At 38.5% G+C, this 16,333-nt stretch overlaps 1 protein-coding gene across 2 annotated transcripts in view; it reads left to right on the top strand.

The window, feature by feature from the left end:
- sap130a (Sin3A-associated protein a) overlaps positions 1 to 16,312 on the top strand; it is a 28,098-nt gene extending 11,786 nt beyond the window's left edge. Inside the window, exons 6-20 of one of the 2 annotated variants that reach the window (XM_059560406.1) lie at positions 77 to 201; positions 280 to 424; positions 1,086 to 1,176; positions 1,264 to 1,368; positions 4,948 to 5,089; positions 5,335 to 5,453; positions 5,538 to 5,819; positions 6,308 to 6,485; positions 7,748 to 7,846; positions 8,312 to 8,667; positions 10,859 to 11,113; positions 12,080 to 12,205; positions 12,323 to 12,426; positions 14,173 to 14,286; positions 15,188 to 16,312. In XM_059560406.1, the coding sequence (XP_059416389.1) occupies positions 77 to 201; positions 280 to 424; positions 1,086 to 1,176; positions 1,264 to 1,368; positions 4,948 to 5,089; positions 5,335 to 5,453; positions 5,538 to 5,819; positions 6,308 to 6,485; positions 7,748 to 7,846; positions 8,312 to 8,667; positions 10,859 to 11,113; positions 12,080 to 12,205; positions 12,323 to 12,426; positions 14,173 to 14,286; positions 15,188 to 15,346 (2,400 nt within the window). In that variant the 3' untranslated portion in view covers positions 15,347 to 16,312. The remainder of the gene's footprint in view (positions 1 to 76; positions 202 to 279; positions 425 to 1,085; positions 1,177 to 1,263; positions 1,369 to 4,947; positions 5,090 to 5,334; positions 5,454 to 5,537; positions 5,820 to 6,307; positions 6,486 to 7,747; positions 7,847 to 8,311; positions 8,668 to 10,858; positions 11,114 to 12,079; positions 12,206 to 12,322; positions 12,427 to 14,172; positions 14,287 to 15,187) is intronic. The other variant, XM_059560407.1, reaches the window with a different exon arrangement.
- The last annotated feature ends 21 nt before the right edge of the window (positions 16,313 to 16,333 follow it).

Here is a 16,333-nt window from a genome sequence, read left to right as displayed (position 1 = left end):
AGATGACATGCAGTTCATAGATCTTCAACATATTTCTTGAGTTCTTGATATTTATGCAGGGTGTCTTTATTCACAGTCTCGACCTTTGGTGACCACCTCTACGGCTGTTCTGCCTACCATGGTGGCTCCCATCCCAGCTGCTAGAACCCAGTCCCCAGTCATTAACACCCCTGTCACACATGCTGCAGAGATGGTTCATGGGTAAATTATTGTATTTATCTCTTCGTTCTTTTAACATTGTTTGGTGTTATTTCAATGATCTTGAATTTGTGGTTTTAGGCGACCAGTAACTATTCACCCTCCACCAACCACCATCAACATCCAGCGTCCCCCCACTCCACGGGACACTGCCACCCGCATCACCCTTCCCTCGCACCCAGCTATTGGAACCCAGAAAGCCCAGCCTGCTCACACCGTCACACAAGTCAGTCCTACTATGAGCCTACTGATCTAAAGTTATTTAAATAAAGCAGGGACCCCACAGTACACCCGAAAATATAAAGCAAGCTATATAGTGTGGGTCATGTATGTAGATGCTTTTGTACTGTATTAGAAAAAATCTAAAGTATGAGATTGATGTTTTTAATATGACTTTTGTTTGAAAAATAAATAAGATCAATGAATTAATGGTTTTCTATTTTCAGTGTACTAAAGCCCAATCTAATTCAAATATGATCTGAAAATAACTTTTTAAGTTGATAGTGTGTCATGTTTCAACCCACTGTTAGAGTAATGTTTGTATAAATCTTTAGAATATAGCAGATTTTATTCTGCATCTCATAATGGAAAAAACTATGGCGTTCAGTAGAAAGTTGATTACTTTAAACATTTTTAGTTAATATCTTAACATGTTAACTTTTTTCTCTAAAACTTTTCTCTTGTGCCCACTTGGATGTCCCTGGACCTTAGTTTGAAAGTTTAAAGTATTTATAGTTTGAAATATATATAGAATCCGTTAGTTCTGCATATCTAGATTGTATTTTAGCAGAATATTCTACGTTTATGCATCGGAAGGTTATAGGGTGTTCTTGCTGGAACATAATGCCACAAACTTTCTTTAACTCATTTTTTTTTTTTGTCTGCAGAAGCCGATCTTCAACACTGTGACCCCTGTTGCCGCTGCCACTGTAGCTCCGATCTTAGCTACCAACACTGCTACTTCAGCTGCTTCTACAGGTTACTTTGTCCCCCAACATTTCATTTACAGTGACACATTTCCATGTGATTCATAACTTCATGTAAACTCTGTGTACCCCAAAACAGGCTCTGCACCACACACCCAAATGACCAGTAGCACTATTGTCACCATGACAATGGCCTCTCACTCCTCCCATGCTACAGCTGTGACCACCTCTGCCATCCCTGTCGGTAAGCACAACCCACGTGTTTATGATGTTCAGTATTTTTTATAAATGCATAGCGAGGCTTTCTGAGTCAAATTAGGGAAAAGTTAGATTTTCAGGGCTGAGAAGAAATGTTAGGTAACTCTTTTAATTAGGGAACACATAACTAAGAGCTTTCCCTCAATGAACTCCTAATTTGCTGCTTAATAGTTTAATTGATAGTTATTGATAGTAAGGTAGTTGTTTGTAGTATTTATGTTTAGATATTGGGCAGGGTTAAGGGATCTAGACTTTGATCATGCAGAATAAAGCATTATTATGTCCTTTTATAATGCGAATGCAACGCTATAAATAGTGATGCAACACGACAACAGCCTCATTCGGTGTAGACAAGGTGTAATATTTTTGACATTGTCTGCATTACAGAGAGATGCTAAACCATAATAATAAGCCTTTAAAATATGAATTAAGTACCCCTGTGCACACACCGTGAGCCAAAGTGACACTGGCAAAAGTAATGATTGTTAATGTATTGGAAAAATAGCAAGGAGAAATATTAGTGTGAAAACTAAACCGGTCTACAGACAAGTAGCTTCAACGTCGCATGGAAACATGCATTTTTTTTCAGAGTTCAGAATGCAAGCAATATAAATAACCTATAAATAAAAACAGCCTTTTCTTAGAAAATATTTAGTTTATTTTTTAATTGTTGGACATTATAGGAATTATAAACAAAAAAAATAAAACATTGGAGAAATTAGTGCAAAATAAGCAGGTGAGGACTAGTGTTGGGCGATATGGTCATTTTTCAAATCGTCATATCGTCAGCCCGTGAGATCGATGATACATGATCTTATCGTGCATGGAGCAAGAGGGAGACTCTTTGTTCTGGTGTTTTAAACCGCGCAGGTGCGCAAGAGAGAGCCTGTGGAATCACCAATATTCTAAAAATTATACTTTAAAACATACTGATAAACTAACGTTAAATATAAAAATACTGTATTTAAAACAGCTAGTTCATATATAGTCAGATGCAACTGTCATATCGTGCGTGCTGTGACAAATCTGCCGCATCTGCGCACGGAAGTTATCAGTCTAAATGTTCTGTAAAGTCCGTAAACGGTGAAAATCAATAGTAGATTTCAGTTTAACAGAAGTCCAGCAGTTTAACACTAATATTGGGAATAAATGAACACATTAAATATAAAGGTAAGTTCATATATTTGGAGTAAGTTGAATTGAACTGATGCATCAGTCATATAGCTCTCCGGACCACGCGCTGAATGAGATGCATTCTAACATAACTGTGGCATTAAACTCAGTGAGGGCTTGTTTAAAATATTGCACATATATAGACCGTTCAGATTACTTGTTAAAATGCAATGAAATACCTTATATCTGCAGACAATGTACGTCTGTTTGTGGATGGAGACTGAAACTATGTATTTTGCATGCATTACATTATAGAGTGCATGAAAATAATAAGGCAGTAGAAAGAAACTTATCACCCATAGTGGTTCTCACGTAGTCCTTCTACGTCATCACCACATAGTGTGTTTTAAGTTAAGTGATCAGTCTTTAAGAGAAGGAATACGTGAGAACCACTATGGATGATAAGTTTGCTCTGCCGCCTTATTATTTTGTCTTTACTTTATTTGTAATGCTAAGAAAGATTTAAACTCTCATGTTTAAGAAGAGCGCGTTGCCGTGTAGCAGCCATTAAATGTGTGGCACACCAACTCCTCGTTTTCTAAATCTTTCATTTCATGGATTTAATGAGTTATCCGAGTCAAAGCGGACAACTTCAGTGAAGTTGTGTGTCTGTGTGTGTGTGTGTGTGTGTGTGTGTGTGTGTGTGTGTGTGTGTGTGAGTCTGTGTGTGTGTGTGTGTGTGTGTGTGTGTGTTTGTGAGAAATGCAGTGATGAAGTGAAATAGCTGGGCAGTATGATAGCCGAATTATAATAAGTAGCCTAATAAAAATAATAGTTCTTATTATTATTATAATCTAATACATTAATAGGAAAATGAGCCTAATATCGTCTTGATTATCGAAATCTGCTTATGTCGATATCTCTGACTATCGTCGATACTATCGTCTATCGGCACAACCCTAGTGAGGACAAGTAGCCTCAACATCTTAACTTTTTGAACAGAAATAACAGCCTTTTTTTTAAAACTAAATGTAGGACAAATAAATTATAAAAAACTTAGAATAATAATAATAGTGTTTTTATTTTGTGTATTAAAATTAATAGTCGTTTATTTTGGTTAATGCTAACATCAAAGCAAGCAGCCACGGAAAGCGCCGAATGTACTTGGCTAACGTGCATGTTTCACATAATAAGCCATAATAGAGGGTGATAAATTAAAGGCATATTTTTGCCTGCAGAGTTTGGGTGTCATGTTTTTGGGGTCATCTTTTACCTCCTTTATATAAATCCACACTTTGGATTTCCTGCTCAACGTAATTACCACATGGAGCAGCCGTGTTAATGATCTATGCTTCCTGGACTGCGTGACTTTGACACTTCCTTTTGAATTAATTTTTTTCTGCGACCAACCGGTCAATAAAAAGAAATCGGTCAAACGAGCCACTTCTCAGTGACTAATGTTCGGCCAGCCCTAGTCGATTGTTGTAGTGAGAATTGTAGTGTAATTGTAATGTAGTGAGAACCCTTGTTTAAAAATGTGAATATATTTGAAATTTTTTTATTGGAATATCCCGTTTGTAATGCAAGTACAAAACATTTATGACCTACGTTTACTCAGGGGCTTGTTCGGTAAGATATTACCAGATAAGATTTTAGATTTTTTTTATTGTATGTTCATTTAAAAAAATCTCATATAATTTTAGCTGCTGTATGTTTGTGTTTGTTTTGTTTTAATTTGTGTTTACGTAGCTCTTGTATTATCCAAACTCAGTTTTTGCTAAAGCCTTAGATGCTGATGTGGCAATAAAAATAAATACTAATTAATGATAATGAGTTGCTTGTCCACTCCACCCCTCTCTTCCATGAGGCATTGACATAAGAAGTGTGAATTGCTGCCTTGTTGGACTCCATTTATGGCTCAGAGGTGGTCTAATTCAAATAGCTGACAGTGCATAACAAACTGGCTGTGTGTTTTCTTTACAGCTTTTCTCAGTTGGCAGGCATGCCAGAAACCTAACTACATGCAAAGAAAAAAAAAGCTAAAAAAGTGAAAATTTAATCCGATGCCCCCTTCAAATGGATTAATATCTTGTTTGAGGGATGGATTGACAGTTTGTTAGAACTAGGGATGCACTAATACAACTTTCTCTTGAATGAAACCAATACTTTTATTTATGTACTTTTAATTTACAAAAAAAATGTAGCATTTACAAGTGCTATGTAAATAAAGGTATTGGTACTCTGTATCGGCCGAGTACCAATACCTTTATTTACATAGCACTTGTAATTTTTAAACCTATTGGGTACAGAAACCAAAAAAAATAAAGAGAAACAATCATGTTAGCTGGCTTTATTTAGCAAACAGATATTTCCTGCAGTTACTTTTACACTGAATTATACCTGTTCAAATTTATTTGTACAAGCTTTTGTTGTATGTTTCTGGCCTCATCAGCTAAAGTGGTTCCTCAACCGATTGCCCACACTTCCTCACGCATCCAGCCAGAGTACTCGGGAGAAAGGACCAACCTGATTCCCATTTCAGGCCATCGCTCTTCTCCAAACCCTGTCACCATGGAGGCTCGCAGCGATAACAGGTGAAACTACTCTAACAACTCTTCTTGTGATGGTTAAGTTCTGGCAATTAATCGTGAATGAAGTCTGTGGTGTCCAAACCTGCACCTGGAGAACCACTTCTCAAGTAATCAAGGTCTTCAGGAAAATTCTGTGGGATGTTGGACTTCCAGGAGTAGGTTTGGACACCCCTGAATTAATCCAAGTAAGCCAAAGCAATCAGTGAATTGAAGCTTGTGTTGTGTTAACCGTTTGTGTTCTTCTGCAGGCCGCCAGTGCCAGTGCAGTTTCAGTACTTTCTACCCACATACCCTTCATCCCCGTATCCTCTGACCCACACCTACACCCCCATCACCAGCTCGGTCTCCAGCATCCGCCCCTACCCAGGTAAACACAAGACAACAGAACCTCTGTGCTAATATTTCGATGTTTCTTAGACCTTTAACACGGACTCTGTGCTTTATTCCCTAGTAACGGCTCCAGCTCAGAGCTCAACTCTTCCTGCTCAGGCTGGTGTTGGTGTGGCCACCACTGTGCACTTGAACCCCATGCTGATGGCAGTGGATCGCATCGGCTTGCCATCTGCCCAGATCAGCACTCAGAACATCCAACCAGCCTCTATGACTGCTCAGGGCATTCAGCCTGCACCAATAGGAGTGCAGGGGCTGCATGCCACTGCACCAATCAACACCCAGAGCGTACAGCAGGCTCCGGTCACCACGCAACAGCCACAATCTGAAGCAAAACCACCAGGTAGGTTTAGCACCCCTTTCAGAAATTGTAAGGTGGGGGGGTTGGGGAATAGTAATATCCAAATTAAATAATTTTTAGGCTATGTCAGTATGGATGACCAGCTGAAGGAATTTTTACTTCCTTGTTTACTGTACCCACTACTTTTACATTTTGTTTATTTTTTGCCTTTTCTGTTAATGTTACCACGGTAGTCTTATGTAGCTGGTTTTGTCAAAAAAAAAAAAAAATTTGTGATAGTTTTGGAAACATCATTTAAAATCTTAAACTGATCACTGTATGTCATCATTTTTCAGCAAAGTTTTCCTTTTATTATTACAGACATCATAAGTTAAAAGCTTTATTTGTTACTTTATAATTTAACACATTTAATATTTGTATTATTTATAAGAGGAACCCATTTAATGACTAATATACACTACTGTTCAAATGTTTGGGGTCCAAAATTTTATTTGTGAAAAAATAAAAATGAAATCTGTTTTGTTATACAGGTGTTGTTTTGGCTGAGAGTCCTGCATTTGTCACTAATCCAATCGGGAGCACTTTTAGTGGCACGCAGCCTGTCGCTACGATGGTGCAGACACACCCCCAGGGGGCGGCTACAGGTCCACCCACACTTGTCTCCTCCCCTCGACCTAGCATCCTTCGCAAAAAACCTGTGAATGAGGGGTGAGTCAGCCTTCACTCTACAGCTTTTTCTATAGTTTCATAACATATGATTTTATAGTATGTTAACTACTGAGGAGCCAAACTCTCCATCATATGCTGCGTTTCCACCGAAATTACCCGGAACATTTGTACCAGGAACTCCACCCCCCCAGACCTGTTGATTTCTGCGTTTCCTCTGCCGTCTAAAGTACCGGGAAGATTAAGCAAATAGACTGGTGACGTAGGTCTGTGCGCGTTTTTCAATACAAAGTACGCTGATTTTGGACTTGCATCCTCGTTAGTTCAGTTTTTGCGCATTCGATTTGGGAGTGTTTTTTTCGTGACAATGCAAATCCGGTTATTCTGCAAACAACAGCGTACTTGATAACATCAGTCAGCTCGCCTTGGCTACTGCAATTTTCCTCTCTGTATATTTACAGTAAAACAAAATAGGATATCAAATACCACTGCCTCCTTTCGTTTTCATTTAAACATTATAGCCGCAGAAATGTACTTAGTTCAGGGAAATGTGTGTATATACAGTCATTACAATGATACGGAATATTATATAAATCTGCCTTTTTTATTTTCATTTTAACATATAGATAAATTGAATACAGACCAAAGACTACCTGTTAGATTAACCCAAAACGAATTATATTTTATGTTTAACAACTAAAGAGGCATCAAAGGTCTAGTCGATGTGAGGCTGCTCTCGGAGGATACATGATCACTGAGCTCCCGCTGATCGCGTGGAGCTGACCATCTCCGAAATCGGCTCTAAACATTTTTAAATAGGTGCTGTCTTTATAAATAAACCGCAGATTTGAGTTTTAAGCAACTACATTCTCGCATTAAATACTTTTAAAATTAAATTTCATGACACAATAACAGTAATATTTTGAAAATGATCAGAATAAATGGTGGTTGAAATCACAATGCTGTGTGAACTCAACCAATCATTATGTTTAGCGCCCAAGTCCTGCCCCTGCCCCCAAAAGTTCTGAAACTGAAAAAGTACTACCTCGCCAGCAGGGACTTTCTGAGGGGCATTTTTTTACCCAGAACTTTAAGTTCCTGGTTCCTGCGGTGGAAACACACCAAGTACCAGCCCAAAGTCCCTAGTTCCTGGGTAAATTTCCTGTGGTGGAAACGCGGCTATATGAACATTTTAAGTTTCATTCATTTGGTCTCTCATTACTGATGCCCTGAGAAGTAACCCAGCCTAGTGTGCTCGTATCTTGCTAAAATAGTGAAAGAACACTTTTGGGGTGTATTTCTAGGGCAGTGCGTAAAAGTCTGATCCCAGCACAGCCAAGTGAGCATAACGCTGGCCGAATGGATAGTGGGATGAGGCTCTCGGGATCCCCTCGCCCAGCGGGGTAAGCCCTGCCTGAAGTCCTTTCTTTTCCTATTCAAAATAGGACAAAAGAAAATGTTCCTAGAACAGGGTTCCCACAGTCCTGGATAACTTGGAGCTATTGGGGTTAAAGTCTGATTTCCAGGCACAAAACAGACCCCCCCCCCCCACCACTTTTTCGTTAATACGTTATACTTGGATGTATGTCACAATAACTTTCACTATTTCTACTTCATTGCGTCCAAGTATGTGAAAAAGCCATGGATATTTCTTCTTGGTTATGTTAAGTTCTGCACTATTTAATGTGCAGGAAATGACAAGAAATTGAGTGCGATCACTGGAAAATGATTTTTAAAATTCCTGCTGGAAAAATCAAATGTGGGAACCCTGTTAACAGTGTTTGCATGCATGTGATCTGATTGTATTGAACTGCTTTTATGCATGCAGATCTGGATGTGTAATGTGGTTCTGCTTTTTCTGTATTTAGAGTGAAGCCCAAATCTGATGTTCATGTTGCTATGGCGTCCCCAGTCATGGCAACTGTGGAGGCTCTTCCGAGTCATGGAGGTGAGCAGCAGCTGCTGTCCACTCCTACTCAGCATCATTCACAGGCCATTCCCACCCTTCTGGCTCCACCAGCTCCGACACCTCCCTCTCAGCCCACTGCCGTTCTTTCAGCCCTGCCGGCAGCCATGGCTGTCACTCCCCCTGTGCCTGCCTCCATGGCCAATGCAGTGGCTTCTCCCACTCAGCCAGCAGCCACCAGCACTGCTGCCCTGAGCTCCAACCTTCCAGAGGTCAAAGTGAAACAGGAAACTGAGCCAATGGATACTTCACAAGCAGGTAGGTGTGCTTGTGAAAACGGGAGTCCACATATTATTATACATATCATAACCGCTATAAACACTTGACATTATGATACTGGTTATTTAACCATCCCAACTGCTTTTCAATGGTAGGTACTTTGTTAACTGTATGTCCATCAAACAAAATGATGTACCGGATAATTTTGGAATAAATTACTTTAAATGCAGTTTTACATAGTTTATCATCATGCAAAAATCAGAAAACAGAAGCTTTTGTATCATGTTATGTTGAAACACTAAATGTAAAAGTAGAATATGAGAAAATAGTGAAATTATATAAAAGAAATTTAAAAAAAAGATTCACACTGGAGTTTTTTTTTTTTTTTCAAATAAAACCCAAGATTCCACACATAAGAGAAGTAAATGAATCTTGGATGGAGCCCATTTGCATTTAGCAAACAGATGTATACTCCAGATAAGTATTTACTGGAGGAAATAAACCTGAAAGCAAATTGCATATAAAATTCTATGTAATCACCTAAATTGGATCTAGTGTTCTTTTTGGAACAAGTCTTATCCAATGTTTGCATTGATATCACTGACTTATTTTGAGAAAGATACTAATTCAATTTCAAGCAATGTATTATCGTGTCAGCTTTGATAAGTTAAAGGGATAGTTCCCCCCCCAAAAAAAATTATGTCATTAATAACTCACCCTCATGTCGTTCCAAACCAGTAAGACCTCCATTTATCTTCGGAACACAGTTTAAGATATTTTAGATTTAGTCCGAGAGCTCTCAGTCCCTCCATTGAAGCTGTGTGAACGGTATACTGTCCATGTCCAGAAAGGTAAGAAAAACATCTTCAAAGTGGTCCATGTGACATCAGAGGGTAGGTTAGAATTTTTTGAAGCATCGAAAATACATTTTGGTCCAAAAATAGCAAAAACTACGACTTTATTCAGCATTGTCTTCTCTTCCGTGTCTGTTGTAAGACAGTTCAAAACAAAGCAGTTTGTCATATCCGGTTCACGAACGAATCATTCAATGTAACCGGATCTTTTTGAACCAGTTCACCAAATCGAACTGAATCGTTTTAAACGGTTCGCGTCTCCAATACGCATTAATCCACAAATGACTTAAGCTGTTAACTTTTTTAATGTGGCTGACACTCCCTCTGAGTTAAAACAAACCAATATCCCGGAGTAATTCATTTACTCAAACAGTACACTGACTGAACTGCTGTGAAGAGAGAGATGAACACCGAGCCGAGCCAGATAATGACTCGTTCGTTCAAGAAAACGGTTCACCGGTTCTTTTGCGCTCGATGTAATGGCATAATTGGCGATGATTACAAGCCTTCGGTTTACCTGGGCTCATAACATTAGCACAGAATCAGTTCAGAATCAATCACCAAAAGAATCAGTTCGATTCAGAAGCTCTGTGTGTCGGTTTGCTTTCACGCTGAATCACACATGTGCAGTATCATCAGCTCCTCGGTTCTCGAATCGGACACGTCTGACAGAAACGGTTCTTGACTTGTGAACGAGTCATTATCTGGCTCGGCTCGGTGTTCATCTTCAGTTCTCTCTTCACAGCAGTTCAGTCAGTGTACTGTTTGAGTACATGAATTACTCCCCGATATTGGTTTGTTTGAACTCAGAGGGAGTGTCAGCCACATTAAAAAAGTTAACAGCTTAAGTCATTTGTGGATTAATGCGTATTGGAGACGCGAACCGTTTAAAAAGATTCAGTTCGATTTGGTGAACTGGTTCAAAAAGATCCGGTTACATCGAATGATTCGTTCGCGAACCGGATATGACAAACTGCTTTGTTTTGAACTGTCTTACAACAGACAAGGAAGAGAAGACAATGCTGAATAAAGTCGTAGTTTTTGCTATTTTTGGACCAAAATGTATTTTCGATGCTTCAAAAAATTCTAACTGACCCTCTGATGTCACATGGACTACTTTGATGATGTTTTTCTTACCTTTCTGGACATGGACAGTATACCATACACACAGCTTCAATGGAGGGACTGAGAGCTCTCGGACTAAATCTAAAATATCTTAAACTCTGTTCCAAAAATAAACTGAGGTCTTACGGGTTTGGAACAACATAAGGGTGAGTTATTAATTACAGAATTTAGCAAATTGGGCGAACTAACCCTTTAAGATCTTTAGGCTGGAGTTTGGGTACTCCATATGTTTAGGAGTTCTCTTTTTTCAGTGCCCTTGGCTCCTTCTTCGACAGGTCCAGCTCCATCCCTCTCCTCTCAGGCCTCCACCTTGGCCATATCTTCTCAACCCGGAGACCTCCTACCTGGGGCCTCCCCAAGAAAGAAACCCCGCAAACAGCAGCATGTGATCTCCACTGAGGAGACGGAGATGATGGAGACCAACAGCACAGATGAAGAGAGAGCTAGCAGCCGAGCTCCAGGAAACAGACCTGAAAGACACGAGTCTCCACCTAGGGAATATGTTGGTGAGATTATCCGTTGATATATACACCTTTTGGAAATCATAAAAAAAGATTTGATAGTTGCAGTCTGCCCCTCATAACAAAAGTCACAAAGCTGATTGTCATTGATGTCAGAAATATTAAAATGGCTGATTATGTAAAATTCCACTAAACAGTTAATCCTTTCTGATAAAACTTTTGATCATTTAAAAAAAATATACATATCTATATTGATCACACCAGTGTAAGTAATCATGATTAATTGCACCTGACAGTAAAATGATTTTGAAAATAGCTATGTGTAATCATAATTGTATTTTCACATTGAGTCTCCAAATGAATGTGAAATAAATATATAGACTAGTATTATAATTGTTTAATTGCTTTTTCGAAGTACTATGAATGAATGCCATTATCACTGATACTGATGCCTCCATTAAAAGGATTTTTATTAACCAAACATTAAAAACATAATAGCAAATTTTTATTTAAGTGAGCGTGAAAACACTATTCATATAAATTCATCATAATAAATTTAAATAAATATTAATACAAGAAAATAAGCAGCAACCACAGAGAAACATAAGATACAGAAAGAAAAGAGCTGGCAGTATCAATCAGTAAGAATTAATTTTTATTACCTAGAATCATGGATAAGACAGAAAATATTTAGTTATTTTTATTTTATTTTTTAAACAAAGCTGTCAACATGTGATATTTAGTTTTGATATACCTACTTTAGCATTAGAAATTACTTGTAAATATGTCACAATTTGGACTACTGTCTAAAATCATAAATAGAATCATAAATAGTTTCCTTCCAAGAGTTTACTTTCACCAAATATTAGATGTATATTGTATGCTATTTTTATTCTTTTTTCCAATGCATCATATCATTTCCCGATGATATAAGTTAGCAGTGTGAATTTGTAATACCCCCCAAAATGGCTGTTCAGTTGTTCAATTGTAACATTGATTGTATTAATGTAGATGAGGATGGTGTTCGTTACGTACCAGTCCGGCCCAGACCGCCCCTCACTCTTTTGCGCCAATACCGTAACCCATGGAAGGCCGCCTATCACCACTTCCAGAGGTACAGTGACATCAGAGTCAAAGGTGAGTACTTTCTCAACATTTTCTGCTTTCTCAGTTGTTTTCTTGTTCGTTCTTATTATGATTATGGTATTGAATATGGTCATTTGAGTCAAAATCATCTAATTACTTTCTCCTCAGAGGAGAAGAAAGGCAGCCTTCAGGACATGGCCAATCAGAGAGGAGTAGCATGTCGAGCTCAGGGCTGGAAAGTGCACCTGTGTGCCGCACAGCTGCTGCAGCTGGTGGGTTCTGCAGCTGATTGTGTTATTTCCACCAGAAGACTCTACAGTGGTTTAATTAGAGTTCCACTATGTTATATACAGTCGTGGCCAAAAGTTTTGAGAATTACATAAATATTAGTTTTCAAAAAGTTTGCTGCTAAACTGCTTTTAGATCTTTGTTTCAGTTGTTTCTGTGATGTACTAAAATATAATTACAAGCATTTCATACGTTTCAAAGGCTTTTATCGACAATTACATGACATTTATGCAAAGAGTCAGTATTTGCAGTGTTGGCCCTTCTTTTTCAGGACCTCAGCAATTCGACTGGGCATGCTCTCAATCAACTTCTGGGCCAAATCCTGACTGATAGCAACCCATTCTTTCATAATCACTTCTTGGAGTTTGTCAGAATTAGTGGGTTTTGTTTGTCCACCCGCCTCTTGAGGATTGACCACAAGTTCTCAATGAGATTAAGATCTGGGAAGTTTCCAGGCCATGGACCCAAAATTTCAACATTCTGGTCCTCGAGCCACTTAGTTATCACTTTTGCCTTATGGCACGGTGCTCCATCGTGCTGGAAAATGCATTGTTCTTCACCAAACTGTTGTTGGATTGTTGGAAAAAGTTGCTGTTGGGGGGTGTTTTGGTACCATTCTTTATTCATGGCTGTGTTTTTGGGCAGAATTGTGAGTGAGCCCACTCCCTTGGATGAGAAGCAACCCCACACATGAATGGTGTCAGGATGCTTTACTGTTGGCATAACACAGGACTGATGGTAGCGCTCACCTTTTCTTCTCCGGACAAGCCTTTTTCCAGATGCCCCAAACAATTGGAAAGGGGCTTCATCGGAGAATATGACTTTGCTCCAGTCCTCAGCAGTCCATTCACTATACTTTCTGCAGAAGATCAATCTGTCCCTGATGTTTTTTTTGGAGAGAAATGGCTTCTTTGCTGCCCTTCTTGACACCAGGCCATCTTCCAAAAGTCTTGGCCTCATTGTGCTTGCAGATGCGCTCACACCTGCCTGCTGCCATTCCTGAGCAAGCTCTGCACTGGTGGCACTCCGATCACTCAGCTGAATCATCTTTAGGAGACGATCCTGGCACTTGCTGGACTTTCTTGGACGCCCTGAAGCCTTCTTTACAAGAATTGAACCTCTTTCCTTGAAGTTCTTGATGATCCTATAAATTGTTGATTTAGGTGCAATCTTAGTAGCCACAATATCCTTGCCTGTGAAGCCATTTTTATGCAACGCAATGATGGCTGCACGCGTTTCTTTGCAGGTCACCATGGTTAACAATGGAAGAACAATGATTTCAAGCATTACCCTCCTTTTAACATGTCAAGTCTGCCATTCTAACCCAATCAGCCTGACATAATGATCTCCAGCCTTGTGCTCGTCAACATTCTCACCTGAGTTAACAAGACGATTACTGAAATGATCTCAGCAGGTCCTTTAATGACAGCAATGAAATGCAGTGGAAATGTTTTTTTGGGATTAAAGTTAATTTTCGTGGCAAAGAAGGACTATGCAATTCATCTGATCACTCTTCATAACATTCTGGAGTATATGCAAATTGCTATTATAAAAACTTAAGCAGCAACTTTTCCAATTTCCAATATTTATGTAATTCTCAAAACTTTTGGCCACGACTGTGTGTGTGTATATATATATATATATATATTATGATACCAGCCTGTTGTTGAGGTGGTTAATGCTGCATATAGGTAACATTTTAAATAATTCTTTTCTTGTTTGATCGACAGACTAACTTGGAGCATGACGTGTACAGCCGGCTGACCACCCTGCAGGAAGGCCTCATCCCAAAGAAGAGGGCTGGAGCTGATGATGATCTGCACCGCATCAATGAGCTCATACAAGTTAGTATCTCAAGATTACCTACCCACCATGGAAACCACAATAAACAGGCTCTGAACGAGCTGATGCCCAAAACCACCTTGAAAGAGAAATACTGAGTAGATACAGCACCTAAAATGTACCCTCCTATATATTACTATATATTTTTTTCTAAATCTGTTCATTTTTTTGGGGTGGTTTTTTTTTTTCTCATCAAAAAATAAAAAGTCATAATTTAATTTAATCACCTGGTATTTTTCTTAACTCTACATATACTTTTTATAACCTTTGGAACGGAAAGGGGAAATTTCGAAAAATATAATGCTCTAGTTCATTTATATAACGAGAGTGAATGGTGACCAGCATCAGTCTTTTTTTTTTAAAGATGCAAAAGTATCAAAGAATTGTCCCATGCAACATGTGTTGTATATATTTCAATTGCTCTGGGGGTTTAAGTAAAGGTAGGGTGAGAAAGTAAACTGAGGCACCAATAGCGTTTCGTGAATGATGTAGTTGTGTACAAGAAAGCAACAGCCAAGGTCAGGAGTTTTAAATAATAATAAAAAATAAAAAAAATGTTATTTGCAAACCCCTATCATATATGTCCAGAACGCTTGGTATATATGGCAAGTGTTGTACAAGACCATTCTGGGATCATACTTCTGTATATTTTTTTCTGGTGCTGGTTGCTATTCATTGTCAATATATGGAGGAGGGCTAAAATCACTTTATTTCTTCTTTTGTGGTACAAAAAAGCATTGAAACCACACCAGAGTGAGGAAATAATGATAGAAATGTTCTTTCCCTTTAATGACAATCATGAATTTGATGCCAATTAGATCTATGCATGTAACAACTGGCACCAAAACCATAGCACAACTTTACTGGAAATACATTCATGACCTTTTGACCTACTCTGTTCAGGGCAATATGCAGCGCTGCAAGCTTGTGATGGATCAGGTGACTGAAGCTCGCGACACCATGATGAAAGTACTGGACCATAAGGACAGAGTCTTGAAGCTGCTCAACAAGAATGGAACTCCCAAAAAGAGCTCCAAGTTAAAGCGCAAGGATCGGGCATAGATGCCACTCCACCATGTTTATCTTTGTCTTTCAGCAGAGTCGAACACAGAAATACTCGTCAAAAGCTGAACCTGTCATGGTTTATCAGGTTGCTGTGCACAATCATCCACTTTCTTTTACAGTCTCAAAGAGAGAGAGGGACTGTTGTAAACCATTGAACTGTTTTTACAGGAACTGCTGCTTACTTTGGACTGTCAAACTGTCCATTAGGTATGAGGCAAACTGGTTAACCAATGGTTTTTGTTTTCCCGCTAAAGAAATTCTTTAAGTATTTCGATTTAAAAGAAACCTGTTGTCTTATTTTTATTTTTTTTTTAGTTGTAGAGGCGATGCTTTTGCTGTTATGGACTTTAAAGATCAGAAATGTTTGCTACATGTAAATCCTGTATCTAGTTTGATTCACACCAAGTACACAATGCACACATGCACATGCTCGCAAGAGTGTGTTAGCTTTCCATGTTTTGGTGCCTTGTAACATGGGTGAAACTGTGGGATTTTCTTTTTCCTTTTACTACAAAAATTGAAGTTAATCTGTCCCAGATTAGTCAGAAATTCCACTTAGAAAATATGTGTTAATAGTCTTGTACTAACCAGATATAATGCCCTCTAACCCTTCTTTTTTTTTTTTTTTCATCACTGTAAACATTTAAGCGTTATAGTGACTGATGGTCGTACAAAGCAGTCAAGTGTGTTCTTGAAAGAGTCAGTATAATTATGTGAATTTATATTATAAGATTGTGTTTTATGTTTCATTGTAAGAAAATTGTTCTTAATGGAAGTGATGTGGTTTTCACTGAGTCTTTTTTTGTGCTGTTTTGCAGATATAATGTTCTGGGCTTGAAAAATAATTTGACTTTTGTAAGGTTTTTTTTTCATTCTTAGATTCTTTTATTTTTCTGTGTGTAACTATTATGTGCTATTGCAGTAAAACTGGATACATTTACAAAGAGCCTTGTTTAGTAAGTACATTTGGTACTATATACACAC

This window comes from Carassius carassius, chromosome 10, assembly GCF_963082965.1.
Source record: "Carassius carassius chromosome 10, fCarCar2.1, whole genome shotgun sequence".
NCBI classification, from domain to species: Eukaryota; Metazoa; Chordata; class Actinopteri; order Cypriniformes; family Cyprinidae; genus Carassius; species Carassius carassius.
The sequence above is the reverse complement of the archived record's forward strand: the minus strand, read 5'-3'. Positions and strand labels throughout refer to the sequence as shown.